The sequence below is a fragment of the Mesocricetus auratus genome, unplaced genomic scaffold (assembly GCF_017639785.1).
Source record: "Mesocricetus auratus isolate SY011 unplaced genomic scaffold, BCM_Maur_2.0 Super-Scaffold_100006, whole genome shotgun sequence".
Taxonomy (NCBI): domain Eukaryota; kingdom Metazoa; phylum Chordata; class Mammalia; order Rodentia; family Cricetidae; genus Mesocricetus; species Mesocricetus auratus.
Window position 1 is genome coordinate 82,699,398 of NW_024429190.1, and position 20,110 is coordinate 82,719,507.

Here is a 20,110-nt window from a genome sequence, read left to right on the forward strand (position 1 = left end):
GAATTTCAAATGTCCTCGTAACCCCTTATTAACACCAGCAACTGCTTAAATTTTTCACCCCTCGTTCCCTTAGGAAAATAAATTTTTGTTTATGGGAAAATTCTACCAGACAAGCTGATACTCATTTATAATGAGTGTGATCATGAGGCAGTCATTTCTCCAAGTATCAATTTCTTCAGCTATAATTGAGAGTTCACCATCTATATTTGTTTAAGATTAGGTGGAATTTATGCCAAATGCCTGGTACAGACAGAATGAGAAGCAACAAATATTAGTCATTTTATGTTGTCAGATGCCATCCTTTAGCATTTTTTGAGTACATATTGAGAGCTCAGCCAATCAGTAGGCTCTTAAAGGCATATTATGCTACATCACATATACCTTTACAGAATGCATAACTTAAAGGCAATAAATCTTCTGGAGCTGTAGAGATGGCTCAGTGGGTAAAGTCCTTGTAGCACTTCCAGACAATTCAAGTTCAGTTCCCAGTACCCACTCACGACCACCTATAACTCCACCCATATCTCCTCTTCGGGCCTCCATAGACACACATCTTCTTTTCAAAAGGACAATTCCTATACACTCCGGCCAAGGCAATAATTATAGTAAACTGGTGCAAGAATCAGCACTAGGAAACATTACCTTCACTATACATGTACACAAGAATACCCCACAATGGGGCAGTTGCTATCTAGAAGATCATAATGATCTGTAGGGTAAAGCAGGGGTACTTCATTCCAGAAACAATCGAAACTTATCTAATAAAACACAGAAGCTGTGTATGAATTAATGCCCTATGCAGTTGCCAGAGATTTGTCTTCACCAGCTAGTTGTCTCACAGAAAGGATTACCTGTGTGATTTGTCATTCTAGATGATCTATCATAGCTGATCTTTAAGTAGAGAGAAAGCACTTTTATGGGTTGCTATGAATGATCACAGTGTATCTAGATAATCTTTAAGTTTCTATGATATCCCTGGTTACTGTTTTCCTAAAAATTGCACGTTTTATAAACTACCCCTTAGTTTAGCAGTAAGGCAGGCCTGAACAGAAAAACTAGGTTTCTCCCACTTGTGTTGCTATGAAAACTTACCCAAAGCATGTGAGTACATAAAGTTTGTCTTAGCAACAAGAAAATATTTTGATAGACTCTGTTCATGCAGTCCAAAACTAATTTAAGAAAAAAATGTAAATCCTACAAAACAAACAAGAACACATTGTAGTCATTCAAAAACTATATTTTATTCATTGTTGAGCCCAGAACACAGGGTCATTCAAGGCTCTAGCTTAAAAAGGGGAAGAAGGGTTTGGAGCGCTTTATCAGCTAAACAGATATGCCAAGTAAAGTCACAAAATCGCGGTGCTTTGAAGTCAGGTGAGATTTCAGCAAGCAAAAGAATTCCATTCATTTAGCTAGAACTATACAGTAGTAAATCAAAGACAAAAAAAAAAGTTTTTGTTCTTGGCACTGGAGAGATGGCTCAGTAGTTATGAGCGCTGGCTATTCTTCCGGAGGACCAGAGTTCCCATCACAGGTGATTTGAAGCTCTCTTCTGGCCTCTACACATACTGTGGCATATCATACCAACACACACACACACACACACACACACACACACACACACACACACACACACATCTCTCTCTCTCTCTCTCTCTCTCTCTCTCTCTCTCTCTCTCTCTCTCTCTCTCTCTCTCTCTCTCTCTCTCTCTCTCTTTTAACATATGCAGACCCCACGTTTTAAAAGTTTGAGCGATCACTAGATCTTCCTCAATATCCCTACTTTCCCTTTAGGCTACCTTCCACAACCTCATCCTCCCTGAGGAACCTGAGGCAGGGCCGCCCTGAGTGACTGACGTCAGGGCCGTAAAGTGCGCCAAGATGGCTGTCAGGCCACGCCCAGGCCTTGCGCAGGCGCAGTTCATGGCGCGTTCCCGGAAGAGCTCAGAGGTGGGCGCCGTGTAGCCAAGGCCGGTAGTGTCTGAGGCCGGTGGCTGATGTGGAGGAAGCTATTAAGGGGAGGACCAGGTGATGAGGAAGGTTCTCTAGAGTTTTCCGGGGAGAAAGGCGGGAGCTGGGGTGGCCCCCGGGCTCTAGGCTTCCAGAGGCAGACCCCCCAGACGTGCTCCCGAAGGAGAGGCAGTTAGCAGGACTGACTTTGCAGGAGCGCTGGGACGCTGCGCGGTCGGCTGCAGAACCGTGCGAGGAAGACGCGAGGACCTGGAGGCTGCCCTGCAGGGAGAAGGAACCCGCCGAAGGCAGCGGGGCCCTGGGCAGTGTGCTGTCCCTGAGCTCAGGCTTCCCGTCTGCAGCGGACCCCAGCGGTTCAGGGAATGAGTGTTTAATATCAGAAAGTTTAGGAAACCCCCCTTCGTGGAAAGTCTTCGTTTTGTTTTTCTCCCTTAGTCCGTGGAGCACATTTAGCTTTTGTGCTTTTCAGCCTAGCGCTTTCCATACTGGTGCAAGGTCTTTAGCCCAGGTAAACATGCACCTGGTGCACAGAAGAGTTTTTCTAACTCTCCACGTGAGAGTTTTGACCTGCTAGGATACATTCAGGGAAAGTACTTACTGAGATTTTTTTCCTAAGTTATACATGAAAAAATACTTCCCTTGGGCAGGGGAAAAAAAGACCAGGAGTTTCCAATGGGTTCTCGTACAGATTGCCTTTCTGCCACTGTGTGTGCACACGCATAAGGGATGGTATTTCTGTTTTGAATTTTTATATAGTTGTTTTTCTCGTTCTGTCAGTTAAAATGTACACTAATCTTAATACTAGCTACTTGTATGTTTAAATTCTGTGTAAGGTTAGAGCTTGGGTGGAGGTAGGAAATAGGAAATGAGTTTACCTGATCCACTATATTTTGGGTGAATCTGGCAAATGCAAAACAAAACAAAAAAGCAATACAAATGGGTTTGAGTGCATTCTTTCACACTACACATGAAATTGTCAGTTTTCTCTTCGAGAGAATCCATAGGTTGCAGTACTAAAAAGATCAAATTGCACTGCTGAAAGTGTGGCAAAAATAACTTTTTTATTATTTAGCAGAAAGCTTATAGCCCAGCTTTGATTAAAGATGGCTTCCTTGATCACTCAAGAAATTCACCTTTCTAAAAGGCATGAAGAAATGTAAGTTTTTGAAAAAGATATTCCAAATGTGGAGTGTGTGCTGGCTTTATGAGTGAAACATGCACAGAAAGACTTAAAAACATGAAAGCATCATTTTTCTGACTTGAGATTTTATTGTAGATGGTTTCATTGTCTCTTGAGAATAAGATTAAAAGGCACAACTATTATACATCAGTGTATATACTTTATAAAAACTAATAACAAAATTCACCTATGTAAGCTTCACAATAGAAATTTTTTGGTGGCACAGGTTCTTGAGACAGAGTCTCATGTAACCCAGACTGGCCTTGAGCTTGCTATACAACTAGAACTGATCTTGAACCCCTGATTGCTCTCTGTCTCCTGAGTGCCTGGAGTAAGGGTTGTCACCACCATGCTTGTGTTTTTGTAACTAAAAATTTTTAAACTTTATTATTTAAAAATTGTGTGTGTGTGTGTGTGTGTGTGTGTGTGTGTGTGTGAATCTGCATGTGTGGATACTACAGGAGGCCCAGAAGAGGGTGAGAGGGTATCAGAACCCCTGGAGCTAAGAGTTCCTGGCAGTTGTTTCCTGCTTGATGTGGGTTCTGAGAACTAAACTCAAGTCCAGCAGAAAAACAAGAACCCCTAAATTATGAGCCATCTCTCCAGTATTTTTAATCACTGTACATAATTTCTTATTTATCATTTAGTGGACCCAAAATGTATAAAATGTACAAAAAACTTTTCAAGTGCATTATATGTAACAAAGAAAAGAACTTATCCATAACTTCTCTCTTCAAACATTGGTTTACCTTATGAGTATGCATGCATGCATACTGCCTCTCACTCATATATCAAACCATCATCTTTCTCTTGGAAAAAGAGATAAAAAATATTTTTATTGCTTCTTCAAACATATGGAAGTTTAGCACAATTCTAAATGTGTAACATGAGATTCAGGGGTACTGAAGTGTTAAGCAGAAGGTTTCCTATAGCAAGTTATAGCAATGTATATGTGTGGGGAGGTATATATAACTATGTGTACAAGGAGATATGTATTACAGTTTGCATTTTCACCAAAAATTACATATCTTCAACACTCTAAAATAATTTCAAAAGACCGCAGAGGCTAAAAAAGAGAGGCATGTACTTATGGCATATATGAAGTATATGTTAATGAAAATAAAAATAATTTTATCCAGATGGACTTATGACATCATAAACTACCTACTCTTTTCATAGTATCATTAGTTGATAAAATAATTGACTTTCAATAATGGGTCACAGTTGAGGTGAGATGCAATTAAGAAAGAAATGTTATATATTGGTCAAGCAATAAAATGCTTGCTTTTCAATTTTTTTCTCTCTACATAATCTTTACTTTTTTTTCAGAGTATCACAAAGATTAATGTTACTTCAGAAAATGAAGAATAGTTTTCAAGATCAAAACACAGAAAGAGCATGTCTCCTTCAGGCCACCGAGACTGCTTCAAAAAGGAACCTCAGTCTCTTGCAGGTAATTTCCATGGCGGGTTTTCCTCTTTCCTAAGGTATTTGCATACATGTGATGATTTTTATTCACATCATTTCTTTGTTTTTAGTAACAAGCAGAATTAATGGGCCAATGTCTTTTTCAAGCCTGTGTTAGTTGGGCAAATAGCATATGGATTCTTGCTTTTCTTTTTTAAAAAAATAAAGTTTACATAAGCTAAATATTTTCTGTCAACCAAAACATCAATGACGACAGGAAGAATATTAAGGTAACCTTTGTGCAAGAAGAAGCAGAAAGTGTATCTTTACATTTTTCATATTCTTCCATTTCAAGGAAGGACCCCAAAGACCTTAAGCTGTGATGTGTTTAGATCCAACTCAAATACTAAACAGCACAAAAACAGGAACCATTTGATTTTGCCCAACTAACTCCACAGTAAACACACAGAATTCACTGTATGAGAGCTCACTTCTGAGACTCCTGGGATGGTTATGGAGTAGGTGGTCAAAGTGTATGATTCTGCAGGGCCTCACCATTTGGCCACTGTGCCCATTTGGAATAAAATCATATGTGTAACATTTTTGGCTGCTTGCTATACTGTGCTTCCAGAATTGTGTGGCTTCATCCATAATTAAAACCCTAGAGTTTGCTTCCATTCAAGCTTCCAAGAGATCCTATGACTAAAACATTTGGTAGTAAGACTATATTATTTAAGTTATAAAGCAGTGTTTTCAGTTTTTTATTGTTAAATATTTTCATCGATAGGCATGATACAGCTATCTCCTATCCTCACTACAGGATAAAGGGAGAGGAAAATTCAGTTATCTTCTCAGCTTCTGGCAGTTTGATCCACAGTAATTTAAGTCACAGCCATAGTGCTACCAAAGCATTCTATATTGCCATATGTCTTACTTGCCCAATGGTGTTAACAATATTTATTTTTAAATGGAAATATATAGGGTATTCTGGAAATTGCTGTGAAAAGTTAGAGAAACTAAATTGGAAGACTTGATTGCTACTACCTGTAGCAAGTGATGGGATATTTGGTTTTCAAGTATTTTCCTTTTAATGAGCAAGCATTTGATGGAATGCCTAGAGCCAAAGTAGAGATAACAAAGTAAGGCTAAAACAAGGTTCTTGCTTCAAGGAGGCTACAGATTAGGTGACATCAGAGTGTGTGAGCTCTTCATTACAAACAACTAATAATTTATGTGATCAAATACTAAATTACATGGAATAGGATGCAGACTATGAAGATTAAGAGTAAAAATGTGCTTGAGAGCTTCTTTAGTATAGATATTTTCCCCACCTTTCCAAAAATATTTTGCATGAATTTACGAATTGGTATAATTTCTATGTTCTAAATATTAGACATAATTAATGAGACCTAACTGATGCAAAAGCATTCTTAGAGACTCCTGAAATGAATATGAACCTCATTTGTCTTTAAATAGTCAAGGCATCCCACTGGATTCTTAAATATAACCAGTCAAGAGCAAAAGATGAATGGCCCTATTCGTGTCAGTAGGATTATGATCTAGCAAGCTTGAAAATTCACAGGAAGCAAAGTTGGTTATGTTCAGAGACTATAATGGTTTGAACAAACAATGTCCCCAGAGGCTTGTGTATTTGAACACTTGGTCTCCAGTGGTGCTGTTCAGGGAGGTTATGGAACTTTTAGGAGCTGTAGCTTTGCTGGAGGAAGTATGTGTCTGGGGATAGACTTAAAATTTATAACCTCACTTCCAGCTTGCACTTTGCTTCCTGTGTGCAATTGATATATGTTCTCTAAGTTCCCTACTATAGCCCCTTGCTGCCATGCTTCCCCTCCATGGTGGACTCTTACTCCCCTGGAACCATAAGCCAAATAAACTCTTCCTTAAGTTGCTTTTGTCATGGTATTCCATCTCAGCAACAGAAAAAGTAATTGATACAGGAACCAAAGAATGTAAGGCTTAAAATATAATGGTAACTTAGTACTAAAAATGTCTAAGTTCAAGAGGAACACAGACTTACATAAGAAATAAACAGGGGCTGGCAAAATGGCTCTGCATGTGAAGACACTTGCCACCAAACCTGAAGACCTAAATTGGATCCCTAATACCCGCATGATAGGATAGAACTGATTAATACAAGTTGTCCTCTGCCTTCATATGTGTGCTGTGGTATGCACACACATATTCACACGCATGATATATTCACGCACACACACAAATATTTAAGAAAGATTGATTTTCTACTTAGATGATTCAAGAATAGGGAAATAGGATGGAGAGAATGCTCAATGGTTAGGAGCACAGGATTCTCTTCTAGAGGACCAGGTTCAATCTTCAGTACCTACATGGTGGCTCACAACCATCCATAACTCCTGTTTCAGGGGATCTGACACCTCCTCTGGCCCCAGTGAGTCCTTACACACATAGACATATACTCAGTCACACACTTGTACACCTAAAAATTAGTTTTTTAAATGAATAGAGCAACTATTATTGACATTAATAGAGGTAAGGAGACAAGCTAAAAAATAGTCATCAACCCAGTTTCCTTATATATTTTTATATTTTATATAAAGTCCTATTTATATTTTATATATATTTATATAAGGCTCATATCTATTTTATAATGGTTTATATATTGAGTATATTAAATGCATTCTAAGTTGCTTTTCAAGTCATGGTCTATGGGTATAATCACAAGTTCAGGTGCATCAGTGGATAAGGACGAGCATATGCTCACTGACTTTATAACTGAAGGAAATGCATTTAGTATGCTGGCTCATTCCCCAACTATCATAGTGAAAGGAAACTAAAGGACAAAATGCTTGTCTTCGTAGTATCCTACTCATTTTTTTTTTTTTTTTTGGTTTTACGAGACAGGGTTTCTCTGTATTGTTTTGGAGGCTGTTGGTCCAGCCTGGCCTCGAACTCACAGAGATCCGCCTGCCTCTGCCTCCCAAGTGCTGGGATTAAAGGCGTGCGCCACCAACGCCCGGCTCCTACTCATTTTTTAAGCAGTGGCTGCATCATAGGCCTGGTGACTGCTGATGGACATGATCAGTGTTCTGTCTTTATTTTATAGGCTTTAGTTACATATGCATTTTTAAATCCTGTGTTGCTTTCCTTTTTTTAAATCCCAAAGCAGTATTAATGATATCAATATAGAAATCATTATATAAAAGTAAGATAAGTAGAATTCGGTTACTGTATAATGTTGTATTGCGAGGTATTTTCTGGGGATGGGGTGCTAGAGAAAAAACCCAGACCATCAGGACTGCTAAACACACACTATCAGAGAACTAGTTTCCATTGCTGAAGAGAGCTATTGTGTGTAGAGGGGAATGAGGTCTGGGAGAGTGGGGATTCAACCCAGGATCTTTCACACACCTGCTAAGCAAGCACTCCACACCTGCACTATATCCCCAGCCCTTACTTGACTTTGTATTTGTATATGGGAAGTTGCCACATACTCTTAGGATGATCATAGGACAATTCCTGGAAGAGTTTTCTCTGTCTATTATGTGGGCTCTGGAAATTGACCGACTCAGGCTGTTAGGCTTAGCTCTAAGTGCTTTTACCCATTGACTCTCCACTGGCCTACTTTTCATTTTTTAAATAGAGTCTAAGTTTCCTACACTGCTCTTAAACTTACTCTGTTGCCTATATAGGCAATGAGTGTGTAAAAAGTAATTTTCATGCCTCAGTCTCCTGTGTAGCTGGGAATACAGGCTTGTGCCACCAGGCCCAGTTTATAGGAAAGACATTAAATAGCATGTATACTAAATTAGAGTCTTACTGAAAGGTTAAATATTCTTTTTAACATTAAATGTTTTTTTTAAATGTTTAAAAGTAGATAAAAAGTGAACTTGATCTGCCCTCCCTCTCCCATCCAGCCTTCCCATGATGCCCAAGTACTGCTCTAAAACTATAAAAACCACAATCTGGCCAAAGTATTTAAAGAGTGTGGTAAACCTTAGTATAACTACTTCCACTATGTTGTCAAGAACAAGGTAGGTTACCTCTAGGGCAGGCACCTTCAAGGCACCTAAAGCTTACAGATGGCACCATTAAAATGTGTATGGTGACAACGATACTAACACAAGCATGGCCTCTCTTGCTACCCATTATTTGACTGCCCTTAGGTCTTGTGACTGGTGGAGTAAACAGTAACAAGGGGTCAGCCTCTTTTGAAAAGGATGACTGACCAGCATTTTATGTTGTATGACTGTAGCCTTGAAAACACCAAATATTATGAATTGAGTAAAACTGGCATATTAGAGATTCCAAAGTCAACAGCATTCCTGCGCTACAGCTTGAAAACTCATGAAATCAGATTTACATCTGCAATACAATTCTAGGTACTTGGGAATTCTTCCCTACTACTCATGATAGTATAAAGATGTTTATTACACTAAAATGTGATATTTAAATGAAAGTTTAAGAGGAGACGCATGAACTCATTCTCACTGGGGAAACATTTACTTATAGTCATTTACCACAAAGTTACTTATACTTCTATTTAGATCCCAACAAAATTTGCAGTGGATGTGATAACATTTCTGTAAAGTCATTTGGGAAAAATAAGCTACATATACACATGTGAAAACAGAAGTCGGACCAACAAGAGGGAAGGAAGGGAACACAGGGAAGGAAGACATGAATAAAGACAAAATATAGTGACAAGTATGTGTGCAAATACCCTAACAAAGTCCACTGTTTTGTATGCTAACTTTAAAATGATTTTTTGAAAAAGCAGTATCAAATGCCGGAGAATTTTTTAAAGGAGGCATAAGGAAACAACTAATTGACCAAATATTTGTAGTATTAGTTAAAGAACTGCGTATGTAAAAAGACAGTCCTGAGTCAAATTTTAGTTCATAAATGACACAAAAGAGCATAGACTTAAAAATGCAGGCTGAGTGACTTTTCCCAACTATGATTAAATAGAAATCAGCCTTTAAAACAAGCATGATTGGTATGCATTTGGAGGAGAGGAAGGATATTGTTTGTATAAATAAACTTCTGTGTTGTAAAGTACACTCCATCCTCATCAGAAAATTAAACCTTCTGCAAAAAGACCATTCTGTGGTTACAGAAGTTGGGCAAGCCCTGAAGGGCAACATAAGATAGAAAAGCACTACAATCAGGGGTAGAGTGAGTGCCTCTACTGAGGGTAGCCTAGGAGCCATCATGGAACAGTTGGCAATTAAGCAGGAACTTCAGCAAACTGTCACCTGAATGGCCTCAAGAACTTTTAATGAAGACAAAAGAAAGAGCTGAGCCTAGCATGCACAAGGCCCTGGGCTCGATCCCCAGTACATAAAAATCAAAGTCCCTGTACATGTTAGGCTATCACTGAGCCACATTTCCCACCCTGTATTGTTATTTTTTTAAAAAAGATTTGTTTTTAGTTGTATGCTATGCACATGAGTACAGGTGTCGTGGAGCCAGAAGGGGGCATCTAATCCCATGGAGCTGGATTTTAGGCAATTGTGAGGTACCTGATTTGGGTGCTAGGAACCAAACCACTGAGCCATCTCTCCAGCCCTGCACTTCGTTTTTAAAACAGGTCAGTTTCCCACCATTCCTCCAGGGTGACTTATGCGGTACTGCTTTGTTTTTAATTTTCTGAGATTTGAAATGTTTCAGTTCTTTGTGACTTTTTTAAAACTCAGATTATGCCATTCTTACCAAATGGAAGCTTCTCCAAGTTAGCCCTGAATGTCTTAGCCATATAGTAACAGTCATGTATTCAATAGTTTCCTTTCTTTCTGACCTGATGAGTTCTTGCAGGTTTCTTGTACTTGCCATCCAGACTTGGAATTGGTCATTGCTTCAAGGAGCTTTGGCTCCTTTTGGCAGGAAATATATTTAGAGCTCTCAATCTGGGCACTGGGACTATTTATTGCAACTTCTTTGATTTTCCTTTTTAAGATAAGATACAACAAGAGTTCCTATCAGTAATTCCAATTCAGTCAAAAGATTGCAAGGTTTTTAACTTAAAGCCATTGATTTTTTTTCTTTTTGCCCCTTACTTTTACCAGAAACCTAGGTACTGAACGGTGATGTCTCACACCTGTAATCCCAGTGCTTGGGAGACTGAAGCATGACTGCTGTGAGTTTGAGGCAAGCCTGAGTCACAGTAAGACCTTGTTTAAAAAACTCAAATACTTGGTGCCAATGAGCTCCCCAACACCAGCATTCCTGTGTGCAGTAGCCTCTCTTGTCTGTGGGGCATATGCTCCAGGACTTCCCAGCAGACATTGGAAACCATGGATAATACTAAATCCTATGTACACTAAGGCACAGAAAAGAATTAGCAGCAATAAAGCAGAATGGTTATATTCTAATGAAAACTGGGTGGATGCACTCTCAAGATACTATATTGTACTCACCATTCCTATGATGTAAAATTGTGTCTCTGTGATGACATGAAAGTGAGGTGAGTGACCAAGTATTTGCCTACTACATATGGGTTACTTAGATACAAGCTCCATGATACTTCAAAGGCCAATCTAACATCCCAGACAACTGCAAAGTGACCAAAATAGCATATATACTCTGCATGTACTGACAAAAAGATTGTATATAGCCCAGGCAAAACAGAGTGTGAAGCCATGAAATTTCAGTATGCCACGCAGAATAAAACACAATTTAAAACGTATCAGTTGCTTGTTTCTGATACACATGTTGAAGCTACAGATTGATACGAAGGCCTCATCTGTGCTGTGCTAGCACTGTACTGGTAAGCTGCACCCGTAGTGCATCAATTTGATATCTGCATCCCACTATTAAACATGGAAACTGAAACTGGGTAGCAAAACCAGGGATGAGGGCAACTACTGCACTGACTCAGTCTTGTGATGCAGACATCACTACTGGCACCATTGTGACCACCAGAAGTGCTTTGTAGTAAGATGCTTTTGACTCTAGGACTTCCTACCAGGGAAGTTCAGTCAATGCTGTGCTCAGAGGCCAGCTAATGGTTATACTACCAACAATACAGTACGCCTTTTTCACATTTTCATCTGATGCTTGCTTAACTTTAAAGGGTCTCATGGCAGACCCTTTAAAGTTTATAGGCAGCTAAGTCTAGCCTGCTTTTTCTCTCCCCTTTTGCCTTTTTTAAGTTGATGTGTTTGCTCAGGAAACCTTGACATTGATTGTTTATGTACACATAAAAAGTTTGTGTGACATACTGTATACCTCTGGCCATGTGTATGGCTATCAAAGAGGAGGCCTTGAATGGAAATTTCAGGATATAACTTGGTACAGAATGTGCTAGTTAAATCGTGGACTTCTTGTTCATTTTTTTTTTTTACTCCAGTTCTGCAAAGGGACGTCACCTTCATCCTGTTTACTGGGTATTAACTGTATTTTATTCTAAGGTCCATGAGGATAAATTTCAAGTGTGCCAACAGATCAATCCTAGGACAGTTACAAAATAAAATAAGATATTCTCTTGGCACAATTCAAAGCAAGTACTTGGGGGCTCTTGAGTGACTAAATCAGCAATAAGATTATGACACTGGGAATGAAGTGGAGACAGTGAAAGGCACCCTTAAAGAACAGAGAGCTTTGTGGTCTGGCTAGCAAGGAGTAAGGTAGCATGAAGATAGAGGGTGCACCAGGGGCACCTCGCTGTTGAGACCCAGCACCACTCAGCTCACTCAGCAAGGGCCTTTTCCCAGTAGAAAAGGGAGTGGTTGGGTAGAAGCCTAGGCCTCCTCTACAGTAGTGGTTGAAGCTGTGTAAGAGGCGGTCACAAAGGAAGACAGAGTAAACATGGGAAGCAAGATGTCATACATCTTGAGAAAGCTCACACCAAGGCGACCGTAGAGGAGAATGAGGTCAGCAGAGCATCTAAGAGCTCAAGTCATTTGTGCTGAGGAAGCTTTCAATGATGTGGTGGTGTGGGTAATGCTACCAGGATCTGCCTCTGCTGATGTCTGCTCTTTTGTTTGCACATGTACTTCTCTGTAAAAGATTCTCAGTGTCCCTATTTCTTGTCTTCAGGAAAAATCTTGATAAGATCAGAGCTAAGAGTCACGCAGATCTGCCACTGATAGGATCAGTGGACCTGTCCTTAGAGTCCTGGCAGAAGTGATGGAATGATTTTGTGTTTTATTTACTAACAATAACATATAACTTTCATAAACCTTGTAAAAGCTCAGTAAAAACCAGAGAAGCGTCAGATGTCTGTACTCTCATGGCATCAGCATAAATCTTTAGCATGCGGCTTAGCTGCAAACTTATGGTAAGGGATAGACATGCTAACATCAGCTTTTATATCCCCAAATTGTGTATTTTTTTTCCTTCAAATCACCTTCGCCTAGACAGCAGGTGCATTAATGGTTGTGCAACTTTGGGGAGTCCCTTTAGGGAATTTCCTGTTTTTCTTTTTACATTTCACACCCATCCCTTGCTCCCGCCGCTACCATCTGCTATCTTTTTTCTCCTGTTCAGCATTGGCTTCTTCACACCCCACTCCCACGCCCTCTTCCATTTCTCTCCGTCTGTCCAACAACCCTCTACTTAGATTGCTCTGATGCTTGTACATGGATCAAGAGAACTTTTGCTAGCAAGCAATTCACTAAGCCCAAGGGGGACACAATTTGCCAAGCCTTGCACCAAGACCTCTGTGAACTTAACACAGTAAGTGTGCTCTAGACAGCAGCAGTACAGGTTTGGGGAGCATTCACCAGACTCAAATGCTTCTGTAATAACACGCGGAGCTCTGTATTTCTGCATGCATGTTCAAGGTGTGTAGAGAAGAAAAATTGTGCCATGTTAAACTTAATTGCCCTGCTGTCTTTACAACCATAGAAGAAAATATACTCATCTTGAAATTAAACTACAAATTTAAGTATGGATCTTGAATGCCATTCTCTGAGTGGTATACTGCCCAGCAGTGATACTTCCCATTGGCGAATGCCATCCACTAAGCAATTTGCTGCCTGACAATGACACTTTCCATTTAAATTAACATTAAAATCCAGTCCTTAAAACCTGTAGGTGCCCAAAGCCTGAGAGCTACACATGGCCAAGGTAGCTATGATACAATCCAACACAGAATTGCAAACTTGTACTCTTAAACCATGATGAGATGAGAGCAGAGTAACTTGATTATGTAATTCTCAAACATGAACTTTGTAGGTCCATGATATTGTTTCATAATGTCAAAAAGTTAGACGTGTAGTAGCATATTTTAATCCCAGCACTCGGGAGGCAGAGGCAGACGGATCTCTGTGAGTTCGAAGCCAGCCTGGTCTACAGAGTGAGTTCCAGGACAGCCTCCAAAACAATACAGAGAAACCCTGTCTCAAAAAAACAAAAAACGAAACAAACAAACAAACAAACAAACAAACCATTACAAAGCAGTAAAGCAATTCATTGTGCAGCCTTAACTATGTGAAATGTTTCCATGGTATAACATTCTAAAGTACAATACTGATAAAATATGTGCCATTAATATGCTAGCCACATCAGCTGCAGAGACTAAGCTGTTCATTGCATGGTGTGAGTCTAAATATCTAGTGTTGTATCTCAGTAAGTCATTATTTTATCCCATTGCCTGTTTTCAGGTGATCTTAAAGCACATGTAATTTATGCTCTGATCATTTTTTGCTGTGCTGATTTTTGTCTCAGAGACTCCTTATGTAGTGTAGACTGGCCTTGAACTCAGCCCTCCTGCCATGGCCTCCTATGTTCTGGGGTTATGGGCATGCTTCACCACACCCAACTCTGAACATTTTTAAAGGAAGCACTTTTTTCCAAAGTAATTTCTGTTGTTTACCAGTTATTTAAAGTAAAAAGGTAGAACATGAAAGTATCACCAGTAGTTATGTTAAATAAGATACCCTGCACTCTTAGTGGAAGTGGGTTAATTGATCTGTAATCATGTCTCCTACCTCTGTGTCCCTCCATCATGTACTCACTGTGTATCCAGAGAAGGGCTGAGGTGAGAGATTTGGGGTACAGACACTGGGGATGTAGGTGCCATTTATGTTGTAGGTAAACACACTTCAGTTTTAAATGCTGGTGTCTGTTGTAGGATATAGAAGCTGCAGAGAAGTCCTTAGAGACCAGGCTAAAGCCACAGCCACAGCCTGCGGTCCGTTCTCTTGAGGTAAGACCCCCAGCTAACTCCCAGTAACTGTAAGTTTCCTACAAGTTAAACAAGGGCTATACAGCTGTATTGCCCAGGTTTATTTTGTCAGTAAAATAAACAAGAAGGGTTTGGCTAATATTTTTATGTCCTTAGTACAATGTTTTATATACAGCTGGTAATTAAAGCTTATCTTGATGAAAAAATGTATCTAATCTACATCCAGTTTTGTGTGTATGTATGTGTATGCATGTGTGCAGCACATGTACATATGCAAGTGCACATGCATGCACACATGTTGCGGTACATATGTGGAGGTCAGAGACTACCTTCAAGAGCTGTTTCTCTCTTTCCATCATATGTATTCTTGGGATCAGACTCAGGTCATCAGGCTCAATGGCAAGTGTATTAACCTGCTAAGCCATCAGTTCTCTAATGGAATGATGTCTGAAATACTCAGTCATATATACAGATCTATCTCTATCCCCCTACAGATTCCCCCAACACACACATACCCCCCCCACACCCTTTGTAAAATAATCTATTAAGTCCAGCTAGAGCTGCCTTATGTGCATAGATGTGAGGAATTCACTGGAGTATGGCAAACCTCTCAGTTACCACATCCTCAACAAAGTTAACTCAACAAAGTTAACTCCCTCTACAGTAGTTTTTTTTTTTAAGTGTACCATGGGGCCTAGAGATCATCTACGGCATCTATGCTAAGATTTTGGCTGGCTTGGTCTTATGTAGGTAACCACAGCAGCTATGTGCTCATGACTGTGATAGTCATGTCATGCCCAGAAGACATCATTTCAGAGCACCCATTGCCATGCTCTGACTTCTACATTCTTTCTGCCTCCTTTTCTAATGGAATTGTCCTGCAGAGGTAAACAGTGTCACCCCGAGAAGACATACGAGTTTTTAAATGAAAATTGGGTAGCTTCCTATGAGTCATTGGTAAGGAAGCCTGAGAGGTCTGCAAGACAACAAAGCGTATTACTATTGCCATCACACTTGGTTATCTACCATAAGTGCATGGTAAGACTCTGTTGCTGAAGACACCATACACTTGGTTTCTAGACATAAAGGAATGAATTTCAAACCCTGCTGGGGAGGTTTTGTAGTGTTAGAAGGTGCTGCACGGGCTGCTGGCAGAGAAAAGACATGGATGGTCTTCTCTAGGGCTGAACCTTACATGCTGCAGAACCAATCTGCCAGGCAGGATGTGCCTGTTTCTGCAGTAGTGTCCAGCTGTTACGGGGGCAGCTAACTACTTTCTGATTGGATTTGAGACCTGCTCCAAAGGATGGAATTTCTCACCTAATACCAAAATCCTAGTCAAAGCTCCATGACTATGGAGGTTATAGGCCCTAGAGTATTGTTATTTTACTAAATGTTGTCAAATTGCCTTCCAAATATTTATTCATATACCCGTAGACCTTGACTGTGGTTATTCTTGGTCAGAGAAACTTCTTTCTGCAGTGGGCAGCAGTCAGTGCAGAAGCAGGACAGATCACAGTGCTGAGAATGAGAGACTCAGTGCTCATCCGTAACTGGGACATCAGTATTAACCAAGGCTCAGGGAATATAGAATGGAAATGTTATAAAATATCTTGTCTTGTCACATTGAAACAACTGCCCTATTAAATATGCAGTGACTCCTGAGTGACAGCATGCCCAACCAAGGAGTGCTTGTTGGAAACATAAGGAGCCCCTTGCCTAAGATGTGACCAAAGCTGCATTACTAGTACAACCGGTGGAAGACTGAGGCAGGAGACTTCTGTGAGTCTACATAGCGAGAGAATTAAAAAAGGAAGATTTAAAAAAAGGAGGAAATAAATGTCTAAATGTTTATCACCGTGCTTACCATACAGTGCAAACAGTTTTATTAGCTCAGTTTCCAGAAGCAGATTGGGGAGATGGTTAGCAAAAGGGAGCCACACTTAGTTTATGGATGTTTGTGTTGGGTGGGAATCCACTACATATAGAATAGTTTCATTTTCTACTTCTAATGAGCTTTCTCAGATGTCATTTTCCTTTTTGCCCAACTGGGGATAAGAATAGATTCAAAAGTGAGGCTGAGAATCTGCCCCTCAATTTTCTGTGTCATTTAGGGTAACAAGAAAAAGCAGTGATCAAATGCAGAAAAACTCTGGCACAAAACTGCATTGGGTATGCCCTCCTTTGTTGAATTCACCAATGCCTTATTTTAGCACATACAGGGTCCACACAATAGTGGTTAATTCAGCCGTGAATGGCACAGAAGCCCTCCTGTCTCTGGCCTTGGATGTATTCTGAGTTTTTCTGGCACAGCAGGATAACCGTTATCTTAAGTATGTCAGACTGTTTCTGAGACCACATGCACAGATGTATAGATATTTAGAGTCTCTCACACCATGTCCAAATAGCAGAACCACTGTATGCATTCCTGTTGTATCTGACTAAGAGCAGAATTACCCCCAAAAAACTGATCATGTTGATCCAGCAGAAAATGGCATCCTGTGGTGTAAACTTTGGCCTCCTTGGCAGTCACTCCAAGCCCATCAAAGCTCCTCCACACAGTGTAGCAGTACTCCTTGAATTTCTAAAGCCTATAGACCACAACAGACATATACAGCATCTCGACTTCATTTCCATCATTCCATCAAGATGGGTACTCTGTGTTAGCTATTTTCTCACTTAAAAGTCTGAAGAGCTGGAGAGCACTTGCTGCAGACGCATGAAGACCTAAGTTTGAATCCCAGCACCCACCTAAAAAGCCCTGCATGCCTGTAACCTAGAGTTGCAGGGGTGAGATATGGGAGGATCACCACTGAGGTTTGCTGGCTGCCAGACTAAGTTCAGGACCAGAGAGGCGCTGTCTCAAAGGAATAAGGCAGAGAGTGATAGAGGGGGCCTCCTGTGTGGGCATACATGTGCACGTACAGCACACACATACACCACATTTGTACACATGCACACAACTTTAAGAAAAATGACTATTTGTCATGTCAAGTATTCTTTTAAAAGATAGGTGGATATATAACATCCCATGCACCCGAGAAGCCAACTTAGGAGCTCTGTACATTTTAGTTACATTTCTATTCTTGGATCCAGGTCATAGCATCCCCTGTGAGTTCTTTTGTGGTCATTTCCATATGGATAATCCAGGTTATGGAATCTAGAAGAGTAAGCAAAATATTTAATAACAGGTACTAAAAATGACAGTACTGTTAATAATCACAAAGCTGGCCACAAGAGGGCGTGTAAAATCACAATAAAACTTAAAACCTTAATTCTACCAGGCTCTGGTTTGCTGAGAAATTTAAAAATTAACCCTGGTAAGTAGCCAGGGTTCTTTTTTTCCTTAAAATTAGCATAAAATGTTCTGCAGAGGAAATGTATTCTACATATATGTATGTGAGAGTACATACATGCACACATACACACTGAAGATAATAAACATTTAGATTATGATGGAGAGCCTAGTTGAAAGGCTTGCTATGCTTTCTTACTTTGTTTTGTTGTTGGTTTTTTTTTCCAGATTCGTTACTGGGCATCAGTAGAAGAACATGTCCCCAAGTGGGAACAGTTCCTTTTAGGAAGAGCACCATATCCAATTGGTGGTGAAAATCAAAATGAGGCAGGATACACCATTCAAAACAAGGCAAAGTGATAACTTCTTCATTATGTTGCTCAGAAAACAAAAAATAAAAGATAACTATCTGATAAAACTAGTCACGGCAGGGACTTTAGGGAATAAATGTGCTTTGTTTCATTGCAATGTCAGTGTGAGATTCCACTGAAAAGTCTCAGGTTAGACTAGTTCAGGGTTTAGATATGCCAATGAAAGTGTTAAAAACAAATGCTAAGATAGAGTGTTTGTTAATGATGTATTAGATCAGTGTTGTGTGTGTTTAAAACATTTACCCTTATTACACCCTTGTCTAGTTCGCTTACAGGGATAAAAGTCTGCCTTGTTTAGCTGTTCCTGTCCGGTATGGTTATCAGAAAATGGATCCACAGGACTGGGTTCCTCCTCTGAGATTTTTATCTACAAAGGATTCAATATATGGTCGGTTTCAGGACTGCTCTGTATGGTTTTTAAAAAGACCTATGATAGCTGGAAATGGCTACTGAACTCTGACTGACTTGAAGACTCCCATCCTTGTGAAAACAAATAACCTCACCATCAGTGTTATTTCTCAACTTGCCCTCCCCTCTCCTTTCTACCAACATTCTCTTTAAATGTAAAAATATTCTAACTGTGGAGGCAGCTTCTGGGGAGGTACTGCAGTGAACTATTCTGAATTGCAAACCTGTGGTTTTGTTGTCATGTCTCAAAGATTATTCTTCCTTATATTTTGTGTTGTCTTTAAGACAGAGTTTCACTCTATAGCCCAAGCTGGTCTTAAAGTCACAGCCATCCTCCTGCTTCAGCTTCTGAGCACTGAGATTACAGGTATGAGCCCCCACACTCAGGTCACGTGTATTTTTAAAGTAGACAATGGGCTGAGTTAAAACTCACACAAGCCCTCACTATAACAAAAATCTAGTCATGCATCTACTGTGCAACACGCCCCTTGTTCACTGCCATCTTGGGAAGTCCTGTTGAGTGGGGGTTGGTGTGGGTAACAATAACATTGTTTTCATAATATGTGCTGGCAGATTAGCACACTTCTCTGCAGTGTTAACAGTTGTAATTAAGGAATAAACAGCACAGGGTGTCAGTCCGATGACAATTTCATCTATAGTGTCACAATACAAAATGTCACAAAATATTAGAGCTGTTATATAGCTATGAAAAGTACCGGCTTAAAGCTGAAGGCATCTTTAAGAGAGAAGACAGAGGAAGGGGGAAATAGGAAGGCTGACTTAGCGGCCAGACAATTTTATACATTCTCAAGACTGTCATGAAAACAAATTGATAATTTTTTCTGTTACATTACAGTTTGGGCTCCAGCCATCCAGTTGATTTAGCAGAAAAATGCAGGTTTCTTAGCAGCTCCAAATTGGTAAACAGATTTAAATGTAGGAAGGAACATGAGGAAGGTTTTTTAAAAAAAAAAATCCAGTCTCCCAGCATATGCACATAAGAAGGTGAATGAAGCAATGTGAAACTTATTTCTCTTAGTCAAGTGAAAAAAAGGCTAAACATTTGTTAGCTAGTAAAATATTGTGTCAAGTAAGTAGGAGCATTCCAAAATTAAACAGTGGTTGATACATTACCGTCCTCACATATTTGAGTGTACACTTCCTTTGAGATCTGTAAATTAAATCACCAGTAGGTTGAATTAAAATACAAAATGAGTGGCAACATAACCCTCCCAGAAAGGCTCTGTTGGTTCTCCCTACATTGACTGACTGGCTAGTTTGGTGTAGGATTTTTTGTTTGTTTGTTTTGTTTTTAGATAAGCTAATAACCCTTACACAAGTTAGGGCAAGAA

At 39.8% G+C, this 20,110-nt stretch overlaps 1 protein-coding gene across 7 annotated transcripts; it reads left to right on the forward strand.

The window, feature by feature from the left end:
• Positions 1 to 1,890: 1,890 nt before the first annotated feature.
• On the forward strand, positions 1,891 to 19,900 carry CUNH3orf14 (chromosome unknown C3orf14 homolog). 7 transcript variants are annotated; one of them, XM_040747575.1, is made up of 6 exons: positions 1,891 to 1,950; positions 3,044 to 3,127; positions 4,481 to 4,604; positions 14,631 to 14,705; positions 18,208 to 18,330; positions 18,615 to 19,900. In XM_040747575.1, exons 2-6 carry the CDS (start codon positions 3,075 to 3,077, stop codon positions 18,801 to 18,803), a joined length of 564 nt encoding a protein of 187 aa, XP_040603509.1. In that variant the 5' UTR covers positions 1,891 to 1,950; positions 3,044 to 3,074; the 3' UTR covers positions 18,804 to 19,900. The 7 variants fall into 7 exon arrangements, with proteins under 7 accessions (XP_040603509.1, XP_040603506.1, XP_012973444.1 ...); XM_040747572.1 differs by having other exon boundaries at positions 1,903 to 2,028; positions 3,047 to 3,127; XM_040747576.1 differs by having other exon boundaries at positions 1,904 to 1,950; positions 3,047 to 3,127.
• The last annotated feature ends 210 nt before the right edge of the window (positions 19,901 to 20,110 follow it).

What these genes read in the sequence shown, in the direction of transcription:
- CUNH3orf14 (XM_040747575.1), top strand. Translation starts at nt 3,075, where the DNA reads ATGGCTTCCTTGATCACTCAAGAAATTCACCTTTCTAAAAGGCATGAA. An exon ending in GGAACCTCAGTCTCTTGCAG is followed by an intron (nt 4,605 to 14,630) that starts GTAATTTCCATG and finishes TGTCTGTTGTAG; the next exon opens with GATATAGAAGCTGCAGAGAA. An exon ending in GATACACCATTCAAAACAAG is followed by an intron (nt 18,331 to 18,614) that starts GCAAAGTGATAA and finishes ACCCTTGTCTAG; the next exon opens with TTCGCTTACAGGGATAAAAG.